This window comes from Cetorhinus maximus, chromosome 1 (genome assembly GCF_964194155.1).
Source record: "Cetorhinus maximus chromosome 1, sCetMax3.hap1.1, whole genome shotgun sequence".
NCBI lineage: Eukaryota > Metazoa > Chordata > Chondrichthyes > Lamniformes > Cetorhinidae > Cetorhinus > Cetorhinus maximus.
In genome coordinates, this window is record NC_135879.1 from 18,014,794 (window position 1) to 18,034,778 (window position 19,985).

A 19,985-nucleotide genomic window follows, 5' to 3' on the forward strand; every position below is an offset into this window, starting at 1 on the left:
CATGAATGGTGCTGAACATTGTGCAATCATCAGCAAAAATCCCCACTCTGACCTCATAATAGAGAGAAGGTCATTGATAAAGCAGCTGAAGATAAGTTGGACCTAGGACACTACTCTAAGAACTCCTGCAGTGATGTCCTGGTACTGAGATGACTGACCTCCAAAAGCCACAACCATCTTCCTTTGTGCTAGGTATGACTCCCATCAATGGAGAGCTTTCCCCCTGATTCCCATTCACTTCAGTTTTGTTAGGGCTCATTGATGGCTCACTCAGTCAAATGCAGCCTTGATGACAAGGGCAGTCATTTTCACCTCACCTCTTAAGTTTAGCTCTTTAGTCCATGTTTGGACGAAGGCTGTAATGAGGTCAGGAGCTGAGCGGCCCTGGTGGAACCCAAACCGAATGTCAATGAGGAGGTTATTGCTGAGAACGTGCCACTTGATAGCACAGTCAATGACAGTGGAGGAGTGGATGGGTGGGTCTCTTAATTAAGGATGGTATTAGCACAATAGAGAGGAATGACTTAAGCTCAGGAAACCAGAATGTAGAAACGGTTTGGGTAGAGGTGAAAAATGATAAAGGCAAGAGGTCACTTGTGTGAGTAGTGTACAGGCCCTCTAAAAGTAACCATGGTAGGACCGAGTATAAAGGAGGGAACAATGGGAGCTTGTCAGAAAGGTACAGCAATAATCATGGGGGATTTTAATCTACATATAGGCTGGAAAAATCAGATGGGCAAAGATAGCCTAGATGAGGAATTCATAGAATGTTTTTGGCATAGATTCTTAGAACAGCACGTTCTGGAGCCAACCAGGCAGGACGAGGGTCTAGACCTGGTTTTGTACAATGAGATAGGATTAATTAATGACCTCATAGTGAAGGCACCCCTAGAGGTAGCGATCATAAAATGATTGAGTTTTACATTCAGTTTGAGGGAGAGAAGAGTGGATCTAAGACTAGTATTTTAAATGTAAATAAGGGCAATTATGACGGCATGAAATCAGAGCTAGCTAAAGTGAACTGACAAATTAGATTTAAGGATAGGTCCATAGAGATGCAGTGGCAGACATTTAAGGGGATATTTCAGAATACACAGAATATATACATTCCAACGAGAAAGAAATATTCCAAGGGGAGGACCCACCATTCGTGGTTAGCCAAATAAGTTAAAGATTGTATTAAACTTAAAGAAAAAGCACATAATTGCACAAAAATGGTTGGCAGGTCAGAAGATTTGACAGGATATAACAGGATATAAAGAACAGCAACGAATGACTAAAAGATTGATAAGGAAGGGAAAATTAGAATATGAGAGAAACGACAGTAAGAGTTTCTATAGGTATTTAAAGAAGGAAAGTTAACAAAGTGAGCGTTGGTCCTATAGGAAGTGAGTCTGGGGAATTAATAATGGAAAATAAGGAGATGGCAGATGAATTGAGAGGTATTTTGCATCGGTCTTCACTATAGAGGATACAAGTAACATCCCAGAAATAGTTGTAAATCAGGAAATGGAAGTGAGGGACAAACTCACGAAAATTACAATCACCAGGGAAGTGGTATTGAGTAAGTTGTTGGAGCTGCGGGCTGACAAGCCCTCGGGTCCCAATGAACTTCATCCTAGGGTTTTAAAAAAAATGGCTAGGGAGTTAGTTGATACGTTGGTTTTAATTTTCCAAAATTCCCTAGATTCAGGGAAGGTTCCATTAGATTGAAAGTTAGCGAATGTAACTCTTTTATTCAAAAAGGGAGACAGAAAGCAGGAAACTACAAGCCAGTTAGCTTAACATCTGTCAAAGGGAAAATGTTAGAAGTTATTATTAAAGAAGCTATAGCAGGGCACTTGGATAAATTTAAGGTAATCAGGCAGAGTCAACATGGTTTTGTGAAAGGGAAATCATGTTTAATCAATTTATTGGAGTTCTTTGAAGAACTAACATATGCTGTGGATAAAGGGGAACCAGTGGATGTACTGTACTTAGATTTCCAGAAGGCATTTGATAAGATGCCATATCAAAGGTTATTGTGGAAAATAAAAGCTCATGGTATAGGGGGTAACATATTGGAACGAATAGAAGACTGACCAGCTAACAGAAAACAGGGGGTAGGCATAAAAGGGTCTTTTTCTAGTTGGCAACATGTAACCAGTGGTGTGCCACAGGGATCAATGCTCGGGCCTCAACTTTTTACAATCTATATAAATGGCTTGGATGAAGGGACCGAAGGTATGGTTGCTGAATTTGCTGATAGCACAAAGATAGATAGGAAAGTAAGATATGAAGAATAAGGAGGCTACAAAGGGATATTGATAGATTACATGAGTAGGCAAAGACCTGGCAAATGGAGTGTAATGTCAGAAAATGTCCATTTTGGCAAGAAAAATAAAGAAGAAACATATTATCTAAATGGTGAGAGACTGCAGAGCCCTAAGATGCAGAGGGATCTAGATGTCCTAGTGCATGAATTGCAGGTACAGCAAGTAATTAGGAAAGCTAATAGAATGTTATCGTTTATTTTGAGGGAAATTGAGTACAAAATTAGGAAAGTTATATTTCAATTATACAGGGCATTGGTGAGACCGCGTCCAGGTATTGTGTACAGTATTGGTCTCCTTATTTAAGGAAGGATGTAAATGCATTGGAAGCAGTTCGGAGAAGGCTTACGAGACTGATATCCGGAATGGGCGGGGTTTCACATGAGGAAAGGTTAGACAGGCTAGGCTTGTATCCAATGGAGTTCAGAAGAGTAAGAGGCGATTTGATTGAAATATATAAGGTGCTGAGGGGTCTTGACAATGTTGATGTGAAGAGGATGCTTCCTCTTTGGGAGAATCTAGAACTAGGGGTCACTGTTTAAAAATAAGGTGTCACCCATTCAAGACAGAGTTGAGGTGAATTTTTTTCTTTCAGAGGGTTGAGAGTCTTTGGAACTCACTTCCTCAAAAGGCAGTGGAAGCAGAGTCTTTGAATATTTTTAAGGCAGTGGTAGATAGATCCTTGATAAGCAAGGGGGTGAAAGGTTATCTGGGGTAGGCAGGAATGGAGAGTTGAGGTTAAAATTTGATTAGCCATGGTCTTATTGAATGGCGGAGCAGGCTCGAGGGGCCGAGTGGCCTACTCCAGTTCCTAATTTATATGTTCGTCGACTCTTTTATCTCTTTTCTGATGATCAAGAGTACACTGATAGGGTAGTTATTGGCCAGGTTGGAAATCTTGCCTTTTGTGGACATAAATAAATTTGAAGTTGTCAGCAGCAAGGACTGTACAATATTATAATTACCATTTAATTCCAGAACAAACTTATTTCACACATCTTGCATTCATACAGGGGCATGCTGCGTTTGGATGCCATTGCATGAAAAGATTGCTCATGAAGCCTGAAAATGTGTTGATGAAGCCACTCTTGGAGGATTGCAACTTGCCATCAAATAGTGGTTGTGGTGATGACACAGTATAGCAGAGACAAGTGGACAATACTGTTTGCTACGTTGCTGAAGAATTAAGAGGTCCTGTTGATTGGAGACTGGAAGCAATGGAGTCTGGTCCCATTTCTAACTGAAGATCACAGCCAGTGAAAGCACAGGTGCAAGTTCCTACAAAGGAGGCTGCCAGTTGAGTTCACATATTACTTGGGCTGACAAGTGGCAAGTAACATTTGCGCCACACAAGTGTCAGGCAATGACCATCTCCAACAAGAGAGAATCTAACCATTGTCCCTTGACGTTCAATGGCTTTACCATCACCGAATCCCCCACTATCAACATCCTGGGGGTTACCATTGACCAGAAACTGAACTGGACTAGCCATATAAATATGGTGACTACAAGAGCAGGTCAGAGGCTAGAAATCCTGCAGCGCGTGACTTACCTCCTGGCTCCCCAAAGCCTGTCCACCATCTACAAGGCACAAGTCAGGAGTGTGATGGAATATTCCCTACTTGTCTGAATGAGTGCAGCTCTCACAACGCTCAAGAAGCTTGACACAATCCAGGACAATGCTGATTGGCACCACATCTACAAACATTCACTCCCTCTACCACCACGCACAGTAGCAGCAGTGTGTACCATCTACATGCTGCACTGCAGGAATTCACCAAGGCTTCTTAGGCAGCATCTTCCAAACCCACGATGACTACCATTTAGTAGGACAGAGACAGCAGATGGATGGGAACACCACCGCCTGGAGGTTCCTCTCCAAGTGACTTACCAGCCTGACTTGGAAATGTATCGTTGTTCCTTCACTGTCGCTGAGTCAAAATCCTGGAACTCCCTTCCTAACAGCAGTGTAGGTGTAACCTACACCACAGGGACTGCAGCGCTTTAAGGTGGCAGCTCATCACCACCTTCTCAAGGGCAACTAGAGATGGGCCATAAATGCTGGCCTAGCCAGCGAAGCCCACATCCCGTGAATGAATAAATAAATAAAATACATAGTCACCCAAATTTCTGGGACCTAGCTGAAACTAAGGAAGACGCTTAATGGTATCAGGAACACAACTTGCCTTTAATTGGGCTTTTAATTATCTTAACTTTCCAGTCTGACCTGCAGGAAAATGGTTTGGGGCTGGATACAGCCACCACACTTCCAATTAGAATTTAGTTGCAATAATTGAAAACTAGAATTTAAAGTTACAAAATTCCAGCAAAATTTTTGAAATGCACATGTATTTTGTGTTTGACAGTAAGAATGTTCACAAAGTACATTTGTACACTTTTTTTTCTTAAATAGAGAAATCAAGTACAGATTTTTAATACATTCATACTCCCGATGCAAGACTAGCCTGCTGCGCTGGGGTGTTAGGTCCTAAGGGTGGGATCTTGTGGAGGTGACGGGGGTCCCTGATGCTTTTAGTGGCTTTACATTGACGTTCATTTCCGGGGCGTGCCATCCTCCATTGTTTTGACTTAATGTTCTCCTGCCCACCACCAACACCCTCTTTTTATTCACTACACTTCTCTTAGCAGCCTTAATTCCAAGCTCTCTTTTCCTCCCCGAGTGGCTTGGACACTCCCACTATTCACCACTGAGATTTGGGTCATTGTATTGAATTGTGTTCCATGTGATAGTAATTGCAGGGTAAAGACTGCATCGTCATTCATGGTAACCAAAGCAATTATTGTACAAACTCGTAACAGCTATGACCATTCCTGCAGCTGAAATACAGAAGGGCATGTTTACTGTCCTTTGTCACCTCAGCATGTCTCACTTAGTCATGTATGAATTATGAATCAAGCGAAAAAGGAGGAAAAAAAATACATGTTAACTTGTGTATAGCAGTGCTGTCAGATTAGAAGATTCTTCTTGAGCTCTCTGCCTGAAGGCACCATGATGGAGGCAGGTTACTCATAGACGCTTACAGCACAGAAGGTGGCCATTTGGCCCATCGTGTTCACACCGGTCAACAAAGATCTAGCAACGCTAATCCTATTTTCCAGCGCTTGGCCCATAGCCCTGGAGGCCACGGCAATGCAAGTGAATATCTAAATACTTAAATATTATGAGAGTTTCTGACTCAACCACCCTTTCAGGCAGAGAGTTCCAGACTTACAGGGTGAAAAAATGTCTTCTCAATTCCCCTCTTAGCCTTCTATCTCTTACCTTAAATCTATGCCCCCTGGTTATTAACCCCTCTAATGGGAAAAGTGCCTTCCTATCCACCCTATTTATGCCCCTCATAATCTTGCGAATCCATCCCAGGCAGGATAGGGATTGAACCCCATGCTGCTGGCACGAATCTGATCCACACCAGCCATCCAACCAGCCGACCCCTCAAGGAGTCTAAGTTGGTGTGGCAGCATACACTTTTTCATGCATACTGTAGCCTGGAGCTATGGATAATGATGGTAGAGGCTCCAATTTATCGCTACCACAAGGCTGACTAGGAATCTCTCCCACTCTTACCGCCTGCCATGGGTGTATGTTGGAAGGATTTACAAGTGATTCTCGACTTGTTTGGCTGTGTTATGAACACACCTTCCTTGGTCATCAAGTCCTGCAGTGAGATGAGAACACAGAGCTTCTAGAGAGGCAGGGACGCTACCCACTGCGCCACAAGGTCTCCTATGAGGAGATTATGATCAGCCATTTTCTCCAGATTTCATAACAGTTGGAGCTATTTTCCTGATGGTGATATCAGTGAGTGACAACATATTTTAAATGGTGAGTTAAAGGTTCTAGGCCAAGGCTAAATGTGGGTGGAATTGAACGTTGCAGGCCTAAATAGAGGGACAGAGGTTGATGGATGTACAAATTTTATCCCAATTAACAGCATATTAATACCTCCAAAACCCAATTCTACTTCATGGATTTATGTGGAGACATGTGACAAGATTCCTCACATCATATATGCAAAAGACCGTTTGGTAAATACAAGAGATTCAAACTGTTTTACGATTATTGTCCCCAGGAAGGGCAAACCGCAGGGATATCTCACGTTATTTCCTCCACGTTTGGCAGACGAGTGCCAGCCTTACAGTGCATGCTCCAGTCACTGAGGACCCGAGTCCACACTGCGGTTTGCAACGTGAAATCCCAGCGTCCCGGGGCGCTACAACTTACAGGTCCGCGGGTCAGTGCAAGCCGACACCGACAGCGTTCAACACAGTCATGAGGTGTCAGCTGCGGTTCAGTTCATAGCACCCTCGCCTTTGAATCAGAGGGTTGTGGGTTCATGTCCCACTCCCGGAAACCAAGAACTGTGACTGTATTCGAAAGAGTTGCAATCTGTGACTGTTGATAACTCGAAAGAGTTTCAACACAGTCATCGTTAGCAGAAAGTCGCTCTCCTGCTATGCTCAAAACGGCCTGTGAATGCATCCTCGCCCCAAACTGTAGGAATCACAATAAGAAGCGAACAAAGGTTGGAAGAGCTGCCAGAACTGGGTGTCAAATTGATGAGGGAAAATGTGTTCCATTCAAGAACACAGACTTGTTCGATATCTTTTTTTATAGAGAAACAGCAAATAGTTGGAGCTCAATCAGGACCTCCTGTGAACTTATTGTTTGGCTACAAAAGCGCAGAGCTGCAGGAACAACGCGTGGAACAAAGTAGCGACGCCGGGGGAGGGGAGGAGAGGTGGGGGGAACCCGAGTTTTTACCTCGATACATCTCGGCATGTCACACTTCAGGCAGGCGAGGTCTTTCCTGCAAAGGTCGAGTGACCTGTCGCTGCACCAGACATCACGCGGCCGCCGCGCACCTTCGGCGTGATCGGAAATCGGGGCGCAGCAATGTCGAAGCTCAGGTTGGCTCCCGGAGCAGGGCTCGGGCTGATCCGCGCTCATTCCCGACTCGGGGGGTTCAAGCCGCTCGCGGCCCCCGCCCCCGCCCCCCGGGCGACACTAAACCCGCCCGGCGAGGTGCCCGCGCCCACCTGGGGGCTTTCAGTGCGTCTCATTGGCTTCACAAGGCAAAACAAAGGGGGAGAAACGCCAGATGTCCCTTTCTGGACTGAAAGGCATCTTAAGATGAATAAATTTACCGGAGGGCGGGCGGGCGGGCGGGGAATGTGACGGGGTATTTTACTGACCAATTCTGAAAAGAAAAGACAAACAGCTGAAGAAAGCAAAGGCTCCAGGTGTTTAACCTTTCCCAGAGCAATGCAGGTAGTGCACTTCAATGTTGCAGTAACGTCCCGGTAACCATGGAGATTCTTGTAACGTCATCACCCCCTCCCCCCCACCCCCTTTGCAGAACGCGCCTTGAGGTGATTGGTGCGCATAGATACTGGGCGCGCTTTTCAAAACACAAACACACACACACCACAGCAACTCAACCTTGTGAAAGAGCGGGGGGGGGGGGGGGGTGTGGAAGGACCCACAGCCAATCACCCATCCCCCTCTCACCGACCCCCCCCCGGAAATGCCTCAACTCGCTTCCTTAACTGAGGTTTTCCACCCACGGTCGTTGACAGGGCCCTCAACCGTGTCCGGCCCATCTCCCGCGCACCCGCCCTCACACCTTCTCCCTGCCAGAAACATGATAGGGTCCCCCTTGTCCTCACTTATCACCCCACCAGCCTCCGCATTCAAAGGATCATCCTCTGCCATTTCCGCCAACTCCAGCATGATGCCACCACCAAACACATCTTCCCCCCCCCCCCGGCCGCATTCCGTAGGGATCGTTCCCTCCGGGACACCCTGGTCCACTCCTCCATCACCACCTACTCCTCAACCCCCACCTATGGCACCTCCCCATGCCCATTCAGAAGATGCAACACCTGCCCCTTCACTTCCTCTCTCCTCACTGTCCAAGGGCCCAAACACTCCTTTCAAGTGAAGCAGCATTTCACTTGCATTTCCCCTAACTTAGTCTACTGCATTCGTTGCTCCCAATGCGGTCTCCTCTACATTGGAGAGACCAAACGTAAACTGGGCCACCGCTTTGCAGAACACCTGCGGTCTGTCCGCAAGAAAGACCCAAGCCTCCCTGTCGCTTGCCATTTTAACACTCCACCCTACTCTCTTGCCCACATGTCTGTCCTTGGCTTGCTGCATTGTTCCAGTGAAGCCCAACGCAAACTGGAGGAACAGCACCTCATCTTCCAACTAGGCACTTTACAGCCTTCCGGACTGAATATTGAATTCAACAACTTTAGATCTTGAACTCCCTCCCCCATCCCCACCCCCTTTCCGTTTCTTCCCCCTCCCTTTTGTTTTTTCCAATAATTTATATAGATTTTTCTTTTCCCACGTTTTTCCATTATTTTTAAATCTATACCTGTAATGCCCTGTCAGTCTTTCCACCCCACCCTCACTAGAGCTGTACCTTGAGTGTCCAGCCGTCCATTCTTAATTAGCACATTCTCTTAGATAATATCACCACCTTTAACACGTCTTTGTTCCTTTGTCTGTGACATCTTTTGATTATCTGCTCCTATCACTGCTTGCTTGTCCCCCCCCCCCCCAACTTCTCTCCCCCCACCCCACCCCCCACCTTAAACCAGCTTATATTTCACCCCTCTCCTAACTTTACTCAGTTCTGCTGAAGGGTCATGAGGACTCGAAACGTCAACGCTTTTCTTCACTGCCGATGCTGCCAGACCTGCTGAGTTTTTCCAGGTAATTCTGTTTTTGTTTTGGATTTCCAGCATCCGCAGTAGTTTTTTGTTTTTATCCATCACAATCCCCCGTGCACGTGGAACCACAGCAACTTATATTCGCAGAGCGCCCTCGAGGTAACGAAACGTCCCAAGGCATTTCGCAGGGACATTATGTAACAAAGAATGACACTGAGCCACATGAGCGGATGTTGGGTCAGATGGCCAAAAGCTTGGTCAAAGCGGCAGGCCTTAAGGAGAGCCTTAGAGGGCGAAAGCAAGGCGGAGGGAGGAAATTCCAGAGCTCGGGCCTAGGCAAATGAAAGCACAGCCACCAATGGTGCAGCAATCATAATTGGGAATGCACAAGAGGCTAGAATTAGAGTACAGATATCTCGGAGCTTTGTGGAGCTGGAGGAGGTGACAGAGACAGGGAGGGGCAAGGCATCTTAGAGGGATTTGGAAACAACAATGAGAATTCCACATACAGGCGAAGGACTCCTCCACATTTGCGAAGGCCATACAGGGCTTGCATATCGATAGCAATGCTGTGTCCATGTGCTCATCTGACATTGCTAACCTATTCACCAATGTCCTACTTAAGGAAGCCATAGATATTTGCGCTGCAGCACTATATCATGGCGATCTAGACCCGCCACCATGCATGAATCAGTATTCATTGAATTTATGAACTCGGCAACTCGCACAATTGAGTTCAGTTTTAATGACGCCATGTATGGCCAAATAGATGGTGTTGCCATGGGATCTCCTCTAGGCCCAGCTCTCGCAAACATCTTTGTTGGTTTCCATGAGAATCGCGTCTTAAATGGAACGACCCCTAACCTTCTACCCCTCGCATATTTCCGAAATGGGGATGATACATTTGCTATATTTAAATCCACAGCTGCATGTAACAATTTCCTAACATATCTTAATGGGCTCCATCCTGCACTCAAATTCAGCTATGAAATGCAGCGGCCAAATGAACTCCCCTTCCTTGATGTGCTAGTTGAGAAATCTGCCAGCGGGTTCTCTACCATGGTCTCCTGCAAGCCTACCCTCACTAGGCAATTACAGTTCCACACGCTATAAGGTTGGCCTTATCAGCAACCCTGTAAATAGGGCCCAAGCCATTTGCTCATCATGCAAGCTTGATGCTGAAATTGGGCGCATTAAAGGCATCCTGTAGGATAGTGGCTAACCCAATCAGATCATTTTGCGTTGTATATCATGCAAACTCATGAATGGGCTCACAACTGTCACCTTTGGCCCTGAAAATTGCCCAGTCTACCTCAGATTACCTTGGAAGGGCAAGGAATCTCAAAAACTTGAGCAACAGATGAAGCGAGCAGTTTCACGCTGTTACTGTGCAGTAGCAACGCGAGTGGTATTCATCAGTAACAGATTGCTGCCATCAAGCCAAAAAGACATTCTGCCTATCACACAAATGAGTAATGTGGTACATGAATTTCAGTGCCAGTGTGATGCTGGGTATGTAGGCTGTATATCCCAAAAACTGGCAGATCATGTCAAACAGCATATCTCAGCCGCTGTTTGCAAAGGCAGGGTACAGATCTGTGCTTGCAAAGCTCAAAATGCTGCGATTCCGCAACTGGACATTTGCTAAATAATCCTCAGTGTGCTAAGAATTACACTGACAGCCAATTTAAGATTGTCAGTCAAGCTCACAGTGTGGCACATTTGTGTGGGCTGGAAGCTACATATATTAATACACAGGGCCCTGTTCGTTGCAGACAGAAAGAACACGTTCACACATTGCACCTGTTTCAGCTAAACAAAATAAGTGACAGCCATTCGCTGACTCATTCCATAGGGCAATGCCTTGACCAATCAGGTCAAGCTGCCTGGTTTAAATTTCAAACAACGCTTGACTGTCAGTTGCCATCATTGGTGCATTCGCCATCGCAATGCCACTTGCCAACAAATCAGCACTCTGTTCACATACAGTATAAATTGTTGCTTTCCCCTTATATTGGTATTCTTGCGAGTGTCCTCAGGAATGCAAGGTGAAAAGCTTAAACATGTCTCTTTTTTCAGCAATAATCAAGGTGTTGCTTGACCAGAAGCCAATATAGATCAGCAAGCACAGGGATGATAGGTGAATGGAACTTGCTGCAAGTTAAGAAACGGGCAACAAAGTTTTGGATAACTTCAAGTTTACAGAGGGCAGAATTTGGGAGACCGGCCAGGAGTGTGTTGGAATTGTCAACTGTAGAGGTATTTAAGGCATGGATGAGGGCTTCAGCAACAGGTGAGCTGAGGCAGTCCAAAGACGAGCAATGTTACGGAGGTGGAACTAGGTGGTCTTAGAGATAGTATAATTTTGTGGCTGGAAGATCATCTCAGGATCAAATGTGACACCAAGATTGAGAACAAACTGGCTTAATCTCAGGCTGTTGCTAGGGAGAGGGATGGAGTCGGTAGTTAGGGAACGGAATTTGAAGTGGGGACCAAAATCAATGGCTTCCAAAAGCTGTAACTTCTTCAGAACCCAGTTTGATGATTTCCAATTCAGTACAGTCTGCGGAGATCGCAACAGCGTACGCCCTGGAGAAATGTGGAATCACTGACAGCGATTTCTGGGTCTCCGCACTTACCTGTGCACATGAAGGACCCCAGAAGTTGCTGTCAGTTTCCGAGAAGTAATGACCACCAATACTAACAGTTATGCCATCAGTACTGCTTCAAAATTCAGGCCATTATCAAAGTCAAAAAGGGGCAGATATGTTTAAGTCAAGGCCTTTCCCCATTCTTTGTGCTTCTTCTAGAACCTGCAGTGAGTATAGCATGTCTTTTTATGTATCCTGGTTTAAAACCTAAAAGCATGCTTTAAAAATGATGAAAAACTAGTACAGATGGCTATCAAACAACGTCAACCGTTGGCATACATTGGAACACACAGACACACTTTACCCCATTCTAAATGCAGCCTTCCTTTCTCATTGACGAAGCTTTTTCCCACTTGCCGTTGTATCTCCTTATGTGGCTCAAGTGTCAAGTAAACCGACAACAGTGATAACCACTTGCATTTATATAGCACCTTTAATGTGGTGGTACTTTACAAGGTGATTCAAACAAGCAATTATCAAACAAAATTTGACAAGACTGCTATACCTATATGGACAGCTGTCTCCAGGTCAGAAAAATCCATTTGGTCAAAAGTTCTTAAATGTCAAATGATTTGTTAAAATAATATGAATCGTGTAATGTGTAATTGTAATTAAAAATGGGGATATTGCATTTGGTAAACTTTAATTTCGGAAACTAAAGATGTAATAAGATTGGCGTTACAGCACATAGTCGGTAATGTACAGTATATAATTGAAATGAATTTCTTTTTTGAATACGGAGATAATACACTCGACCTACCAACAGCCACAACATGAAAAAAAAAACTGCCAATGAAATAGGAAGGACAGATACATTCAAACTGCATAAGTTCTTGAAACATTTTTAGAGTGCACGTTATTGAAGAGTTTTCCATGAAAACAGAGCCGGGAGTCAGACTGTGGGGTGTGTGAGAGGCGGGGAGGGGGTGGGAGATGCATGTGCTGGAAGAAAAATAGCTCCAAGAGGCAGATGCATAAATGCTGCAGCTCTCACACAAATGGTTATATGGTTTCAGAAGCAACACTCATCCTGAAACTGCGCTTGTTGATGCAACAGTTGTTTCCAAAAGCAGTTTGGATATATACTTTGAAAGGTGGCGGTGGGGAGTGTCGGGCTTGTACTACTTTGATAGCTCTGGAAAGAGCCGTCACAGGTCAGGATGGTGTAAAATTCTATAATAATGTTGGTTTAATGTAGTACAACAGCTCCTCACCCTCGCTTTATAGTCAAGGCGGGAATACAATGTCACTAGAGGCACCATCATTATTTTGCTTACCTCGTTTATTTTTGTACATTACAGCACCAACCAGAAGGTCGAATTTAGCAAATACTAACTTCAGATCCCCATTCCTCCCTCCTCCTATGAAGTAACACACTTATTTAGTAACTAATTTGCCCACGGCATACAAAACAGCAGCCCATCGTTCGGCAAGGACATTGCCGTCCCTAGCCGTGCATAAATCGTGCCTTTTGGTTGAAATAATACGGTAGATTTGGATTCCATGTTCTAAGGCGGTTGGATGGGGTTTTAACTATTGTGGGCTCAATGTAAATCCACTTTGAAATTTTCACTTCAAGAGCTCGTCCTGCGGTTCTGGTGGAGGAGGTGGGCGTTCCAGTGCCGCGCAGTCGTCGGTGAAGTACACGAGGTCCTGTGAAAGTAGAAAAGGTGGTAAACGGCACCGAAGGTATTGGAGTGAATCTGGTGTCAGCGCGCCCACCACCGCCGAACTAGAAACGAACTAAGAATGAGGAGGTGTGTACCAGGAGTGCTGGAGGCTTGTTGGGTGCGGAGCTCCCACACCCGCAAGTGCGATCAGCACAGCCCTATCTGTAGCCCTTGCTGAACAGGAAAAGGCAGAGTATACGTTACCCGGTAGCAGAGTCGGTTGATCATGGTGTACAAGCGCCTGATGCGCACGTTCAGGAAGGCGATCCTTTTTAGCTCCCTGCACTGGGGAGTGATGAGATTTTCCAAAGCGTAGAGATGGTCACGGAGCTTGATCATCACACAGGAGTTCTGAAACGTCAATATGTATCCCAGTTACTATTCCAGGGTTAATTAGTGCCGACCCAGGCAACAATTGCACCCAGGCTATTGCTTTCTCCAAAGTCACAAGTACTTACATGCACGTCAATGTAGAGCTTTGGCAGGTGAGCAAGACAGCGTTTCTGTGGGAGAAACACATTCATTTAGCGACTGTACAAAGACAAACGAGGAATCTCACCAGCAGGCTGGGTTATGATTTACCGTGATCGAAAACGTCTCCAATCTGTTCATAGAGTCCATAATCCCTTTACTCAATCTTAAAACAGCAGAGTAGCATGTCGGCGGGGCAGAATCAGTAATTACAAGGAAGGTACAAAGTAGAACGATTTTCCTCAACAAATCCATAACCTGCACAGCCTGCGTTAAAGCGAACTTCCCCGCCCCCCTGTTGGTGCCTCACTTCTTATATTTGCAGGGATTTAAAGTGTGCCCAATACGAAACATGCGCCAAATTATGAATCCTATTTATTACACCCCACCTCCCCCCCTCCCCTCTCCGCCCTCGCTATTCAGAATTGAAAACGACTCTTGTTGCCTTGTTGTTGACGTCAGTCTGGATGAACTCCCTCCCAAGAGGCGCAAGTGCGAATCACATTGAATTAATCGGACACTGGTATCTGTTCCCAACCAAACTTCGGAGCCACTTGCTGGATGATTTTAGAAAATTTCACCATGAAGGGCAATGTTTCTGATTATGTGGAGCATTGTATCAAATTTGGGAATTTGCACATTTCTTTGGGCGGAATGTCAAGAGTCTCATCCCATGAGCTGGGATGATCCTGGGATCCCTTGCAGCCTTTGCTAATGCTTAGTCCTGCCCTCTGTTCGTGATCTAGAGATACTGTAACCTCACACTGGTCTGTCTCCATGTGCACCTAACACCAATCATCTCCGGGAAGGTGGAATACTAAACATTGTCGGGACTGAATCTAATTCTAAATTTTAACGCAACAACCTGGACTGCTTTGTATGTAAAATATAAACTAATAGGGTCCAGTTTTCTGTGGAATTTACTTTATTTCATAACACGCCTCGTAACATTGAAAATGTCATAGAATCGCAGCACATTCAGCCCATTAAATGTGTGCTGGCTCTCTCAGGAGCAATCCACTGTTGCCCCATATCCCTGCAATTCTCTGCTTCAATTATTTATCCAATTCCCCTTTGGAAGCTACTGTTGAATTTGGATTCACCATTCATTCAAGTAGTGCCTTCTAAATCCTAACCACTTCCTGTGTAATAACACTTTCCCTCATGTCATCTCTGATATTTTGTCAATTACCTTAAATCTCCGCCCACTGGTTATCGACCTTTCAGCGTTGGAAACAGTTTTTTTTTTAACCCTTCTTGATTTTAAACACCTCCATTGAATCTCTTCTTAGCCTTCTCAGCAGTCAGGAGACCATCTACCCATGTTAATCCCTCATCCCCAAACCCATTGGGCCTGAGCTTCCTCAGAGCGGCAGTCAGTGTCAGATTGCCACTCCGTGCCCAATTGCTTAGGTCAAATTTTTTTCCGATCCTATCTCACCCAACATTCCAACTCAGGCTGGGCGAGATCCAGGCAGCACAGTGCGTTCTCAAGGCCCAACGTCAAAGTCCAGGAGAGTCGAAGGGAAGAAAGCCACACCCCCTTCCTTCCAGTACCAGCTGCCATAAACCATGTAAGTTTCAAGGTTCTTGACAGGCAAGGGAGAAGGTCAGTGTCTAGGGTAAGTCGATAGGATTTGGGAGGTGGGGGGTATTAGAGGTTTGTGGGTTTGGAGTTCAGGGGCATGGAGGCCGGGGAGCCGGAGGCTGGGGGCGGGAAGGGGATGTCGGGCCTTCGGGGCAGGTTGGGCCTTGGGGGGGATTCAGGCCTCGGGGGCGGGTGTCGGGGAGTGTGGGATCAGGCCTACCGAGGGAGGGTGGGAGGCCTGCCAGGGGAGGGGTCGGGCCTTGTGGGTGGAGGGGGGGGGGGCGGTGCTTCAGGTCTTGGGGGTGTGGGGTTGGGCGTTGGGCCTCGGATCAGGTCAGGCCTGAAGGGGGAAGGTGTCGGGCCTGCTGTAGGGGGAGCAGTCCCGTGCAAGTGGGGGGATTCCTGTTTGGGGGGGTGGGGGGGGTGGGAATTACGGGAGACTCCTGGAGGGATTGGTGGGGGGATGGACGAGTCCTGTGGGTGGGGTATTCGGGGGTCAGGGGGAGACCCCTGAAAGGTTGGTCTGGGTCTGTACAATAGTTACGCAGAAGTTAGAAGTGTTTTTAATTCTAACATTTTCTGGGTAGCTATTGATGTAACCCAGTTGGAACCATCTGCAGTTTGCGATTTAAATCACATTTTCGGATGGTTCTGAGTGCAGGGTATTGGCCAGAGGAAGTTTGCACTTCTGGGCAATTGCCATGCAAACCCTTACCTGTGAACTTCCAAAGGGGATTCCCCAGCGCATCTTTGGGGTACACCCCCAATCCAACGCTGGGGAGCTCGGAAGTTACAGCCATTATAGTAAATCTGAAACTCTACCTCTGTTAATGAGATAACTTCACTCTACAGGATAGCAAATCTCAATCACTGGTCAGGAAAAGTGAGTTTTCCCTTTGTGGCTACTTCTGCTTTGAATTTCTGCAGATTCAGGTGTTCCACATGAACAGGAAGTTAAAGACTGGACCTCTGACCATCTCCCAGTTTTGTTTGTTGGATATTGACTAGTGATTTGCTATTAAGCCTGCTACTGCTCCACTACGAGTCCCTTGTTCAACAGCTATGATGACTTTACTGCTATCTTTGTCATTTGCCTTTGGGAACTATTTATAACTTTTGAGTCAAGTGTGGTCATTGCTGTTGTTTAGATCGATAGGAAAGCTGTCAATGATCTTGTCCATGCACTAAAGCTTGGAGGGGCAATGAGGAAAGGTCGCTGTCTAAGACCTTTCAGCTAGATTACACCGAGGGGCTAGAAACCATGTGGAACCCCTTGGCTGTATGTCTGACAAGGAATGTATATTGTAAATATTAAGACTATTGAAATATTATTGAGGCACTTCAGAGTGGAATATGCTGTATGGAGACAAGTTGAATTCTATTGTACTTTCTGTAATCTTCAATTTGAGGTGTTTTTCCCTCAGGCTGTGTGCCCAACATTGGAATGTATATTGTAAATATCAAGACTATTACAATTGTATAGAGGCACCTCAGGGTGGAACATATTGTATGGGGACAAGTTGAATTTTATTGCACTTTCTGTAATTTTCAAGTTAAAATGTCACTATTTTTATAAATAAAGCACATTTTTGGAAAGAAAAGCTACCAATGATCTTGTCCACTTGTTGAATAGCATTGTGAGCACCAGCACAAAACTATCAGATGTGTGTACTGGGTGAATACCATAGTCCAGTAGGTGTGGGTCGCCTGCTGGTTTACCCTTGCACACCCAACAGTTGATGGGTTGAAATGAATGAAGCCTTTCCAACATATTAGGTTGGTATGCCACTAGGACATTTTAATTAACTTGAATGTCTTGAACTTGTACATTATTTTGGACAGGCATATCATCTGATGTAACCTTCATTTCCAGAAATGTATGTTTTGTGTAGATTTTACACCTTGGGAGCTGAATCTAACTGAATAGTATCATTCTAATATAAATGAATCCAAAATTCCTCCTCAGTTAAATAAATTACAATCTCAATAACACTGCATTAGATTGTGACTTAGGCTGTAACTGCCAAACAAATTTATGGAATAGTAAAAGGTCAAGTTTCAATCATCTCAGCCCCAGGACATCACTGAAGGAGTTTCTCAGAGTCATGTCCTAGTCCCAATCATCTTCAGCTATTTAATCAATGACTTTCCCTCCAAAATAGTTCAGAAGTGGGGATGTTCACTGATGATTCCGCAGTGTTTAGTACCATTCGCAACTCCTCAGATGCTGGAGCAGTCCGTGCATGCATGCAACAAGACATGGACAACATTCAGTCTTGGGCTAATTAGCGATAAGTGATATTCACACTGTACTAGTACCAGGCAAATACCATCTCCAACAAGTGAGAATCTAACAATCTTCCCTTGACGTTCAATGGCATTACCATTACTGATTATCACACAATCAACATCCTGGGGTTTACCATTGAGCAGAAACTTAAGTGGATGCGTGATGGAATACTCTGCACTTGCCTGCAAAAGTGCACTTCTAACATCACTCAAGAAGTTCAAAACCATCCAACAAAAAGCAGCTTGCTTCATCAGCACCTCATCAATCACCTTATGCATTCATTCCATCCACTGCTAGCTCACGGGAGCAACAGTGTACCGTATACATGCTGCACTGCAGCAACTTGCCAAGGCTTCTTCAACAGCTCTTTCCAAAGCCACAGCCTCCACCACCCACAAGGACAAGTGCAGCAGGTGCATGAGAACACCACCACCTGCAACTTCCCTTCTAAGTCACACACCATGCTGACTTGGAATTATATCCCTCCACTGTTGCTGGATCAAAATCCCGGAACTCCCTTCCTAACAGCAGCACTGTGGGTGCTGTTAGCATTCTCTAGAGTTCCGTTTAAGAACCAGCAGCTTGTTAAAGACCCATTCTGCTGCTTAAAAGGAGCCTGTTTTCAAATTTACAAAATGGCAGAAGCAATGTACAGAGGCAGAACAACGCCATTCTAAAATAATGTTTTGGAGATAATGTGAATGAATTATGGGAACTGCAATTCAGTGGGCAATTATATGCATGATTCTGTACCTAGACATAAGTCAGTATCTAAAGTCACAGACCAGCTGCAAATTCATAGAGTGAAATCTTTTCTGTTCATGAAAGGGGTGATATTTGGGGTTGTGATCTGGATGGACACATGCAACCATCAATAATCCCGTGAACCTTAGGGAATCCAATCATATGGCAAAAATTTATGGTTCATGTTACACTATGTTTCCAGTAGGGGAACCAGATGAACTGACTGGCCTGGTAAACAAAGCGCCACTGATTTTGTAGGTTACAACTCTGCAGTGATGATTGAGATATTTGGCAGCTATCTTCTGCTTGCTGCATGGAAAGACTCTATAACATAAATGACAGGACAGCAGTTGTTCATTATAACCCCTGACTGAATTGCCCTCGTCATATGTTTGACTGCAGAGTTTTGTGATGGACTCTTTCAGGAATCAAAGTCTTTGCACATGGCCAGTTATAATTGCTTGGCCCTAAACACAGAGATTTCAGTGTTCAGAGGAGGTTCTGACCAAGCATTAAAGCCCAGGTGTATCTGCCTGACATTCCTTTCTCTCATTCTCCATCAAAACCTACAAGTACAGAGGGAAGCCCAGAGAAAGAAAGACTTGCATTTATATCATGCCTTTCACAACCACTGGAAGTCTCAAAGCACTTTACGGCCAAGTAAGCACTTTTGAAGTGTAGTCACTGTTGTGATGTAGGAAAGACGACAGCCAATTTGCACACAGTAAAGTCGCACAAACAGCAATGTGAAAATGACCAAATAATCAACATTACAAGAGACAGATTGAGGATAAACATTGTCCAGGACACTGGGGGTAACTCTCTTGCTCTCCTTTGAAGTATGGGCATAGGATCATTTATTTCATCCCAAAAAGGCAGATTGGGTTTATAGGGGATGCAATATTAAACATCCTTAGTGAAACAGCCTGAATTAGGAAACACTGACCGTAAATATATTTCTCAATAAAAATCCAAATAACGACGAATCACTGAAACAGGTGGTAAAGTACACAGAAGACACTCTAGTCCAACCCAATAATTCTCGTCATTAAGTGTCAATATGAGGAAAGGAATTTCCTTGCAGTGTCTATTTTATCAGTCTCAGATTGTACTGGTTTGTGACTTTACAAGTTTGATGTATGTGATGACTTTGTCATGTGTTAAAACTTAACCTTTGAAATGATTACGTTTATTTTAAAAGAACTGGGCTTGTTCAGTTGGTCATGCATGCTGCCATATCAATAACGCTACTTGTGTTTTATCCCCCCAGGCTAACCTCATACTTGAAATGTTCTGTATTATTTATTTGGGAAAATAATATTTATTTTTGGAGCTCCAAGATGCCTGTGGCCGCTTTGTACTTGAAAAAATATGCTAGAAATTTGAAGATCAAGTTTAAGCTATTTTCTGCTTTTTTTGAAGTCTCTCGCTCTCTAAGAGGCAACATTTTATTAGGGCATAGTTTGAATACTTTATACCAATAACAAGAAAGTAGGATATTCTGTTAAACTACAGAAATAATGTACTTGTATAACTTCTACAAATATTTGTACAGTT

The 19,985-nt window shown here is 44.7% G+C and overlaps 1 protein-coding gene across 1 annotated transcript; it reads right to left on the bottom strand.

The window, feature by feature from the left end:
• Positions 1–12,929: 12,929 nt before the first annotated feature.
• Positions 12,930–14,109, bottom strand: LOC144681812 (cytokine-like protein 1). Its single transcript, XM_078543872.1, has 4 exons — positions 13,918–14,109; positions 13,794–13,838; positions 13,540–13,686; positions 12,930–13,318 (listed from the first exon to the last, which is right to left on the bottom strand). Exons 1-4 carry the CDS (start codon positions 14,059–14,061, stop codon positions 13,235–13,237), a joined length of 420 nt encoding a protein of 139 aa, XP_078399998.1. The 5' UTR covers positions 14,062–14,109; the 3' UTR covers positions 12,930–13,234.
• Positions 14,110–19,985: the final 5,876 nt, after the last annotated feature.

What these genes read in the sequence shown, in the direction of transcription:
- LOC144681812 (XM_078543872.1), bottom strand. Translation starts at nt 14,061, where the DNA reads ATGGATTTGTTGAGGAAAATCGTTCTACTTTGTACCTTCCTTGTAATT. An exon ending in TGGAGACGTTTTCGATCACG is followed by an intron (nt 13,839 to 13,917) that starts GTAAATCATAAC and finishes TTTCTCCCACAG; the next exon opens with AAACGCTGTCTTGCTCACCT. An exon ending in AGCTCTACATTGACGTGCAT is followed by an intron (nt 13,687 to 13,793) that starts GTAAGTACTTGT and finishes TTGACGTTTCAG; the next exon opens with AACTCCTGTGTGATGATCAA.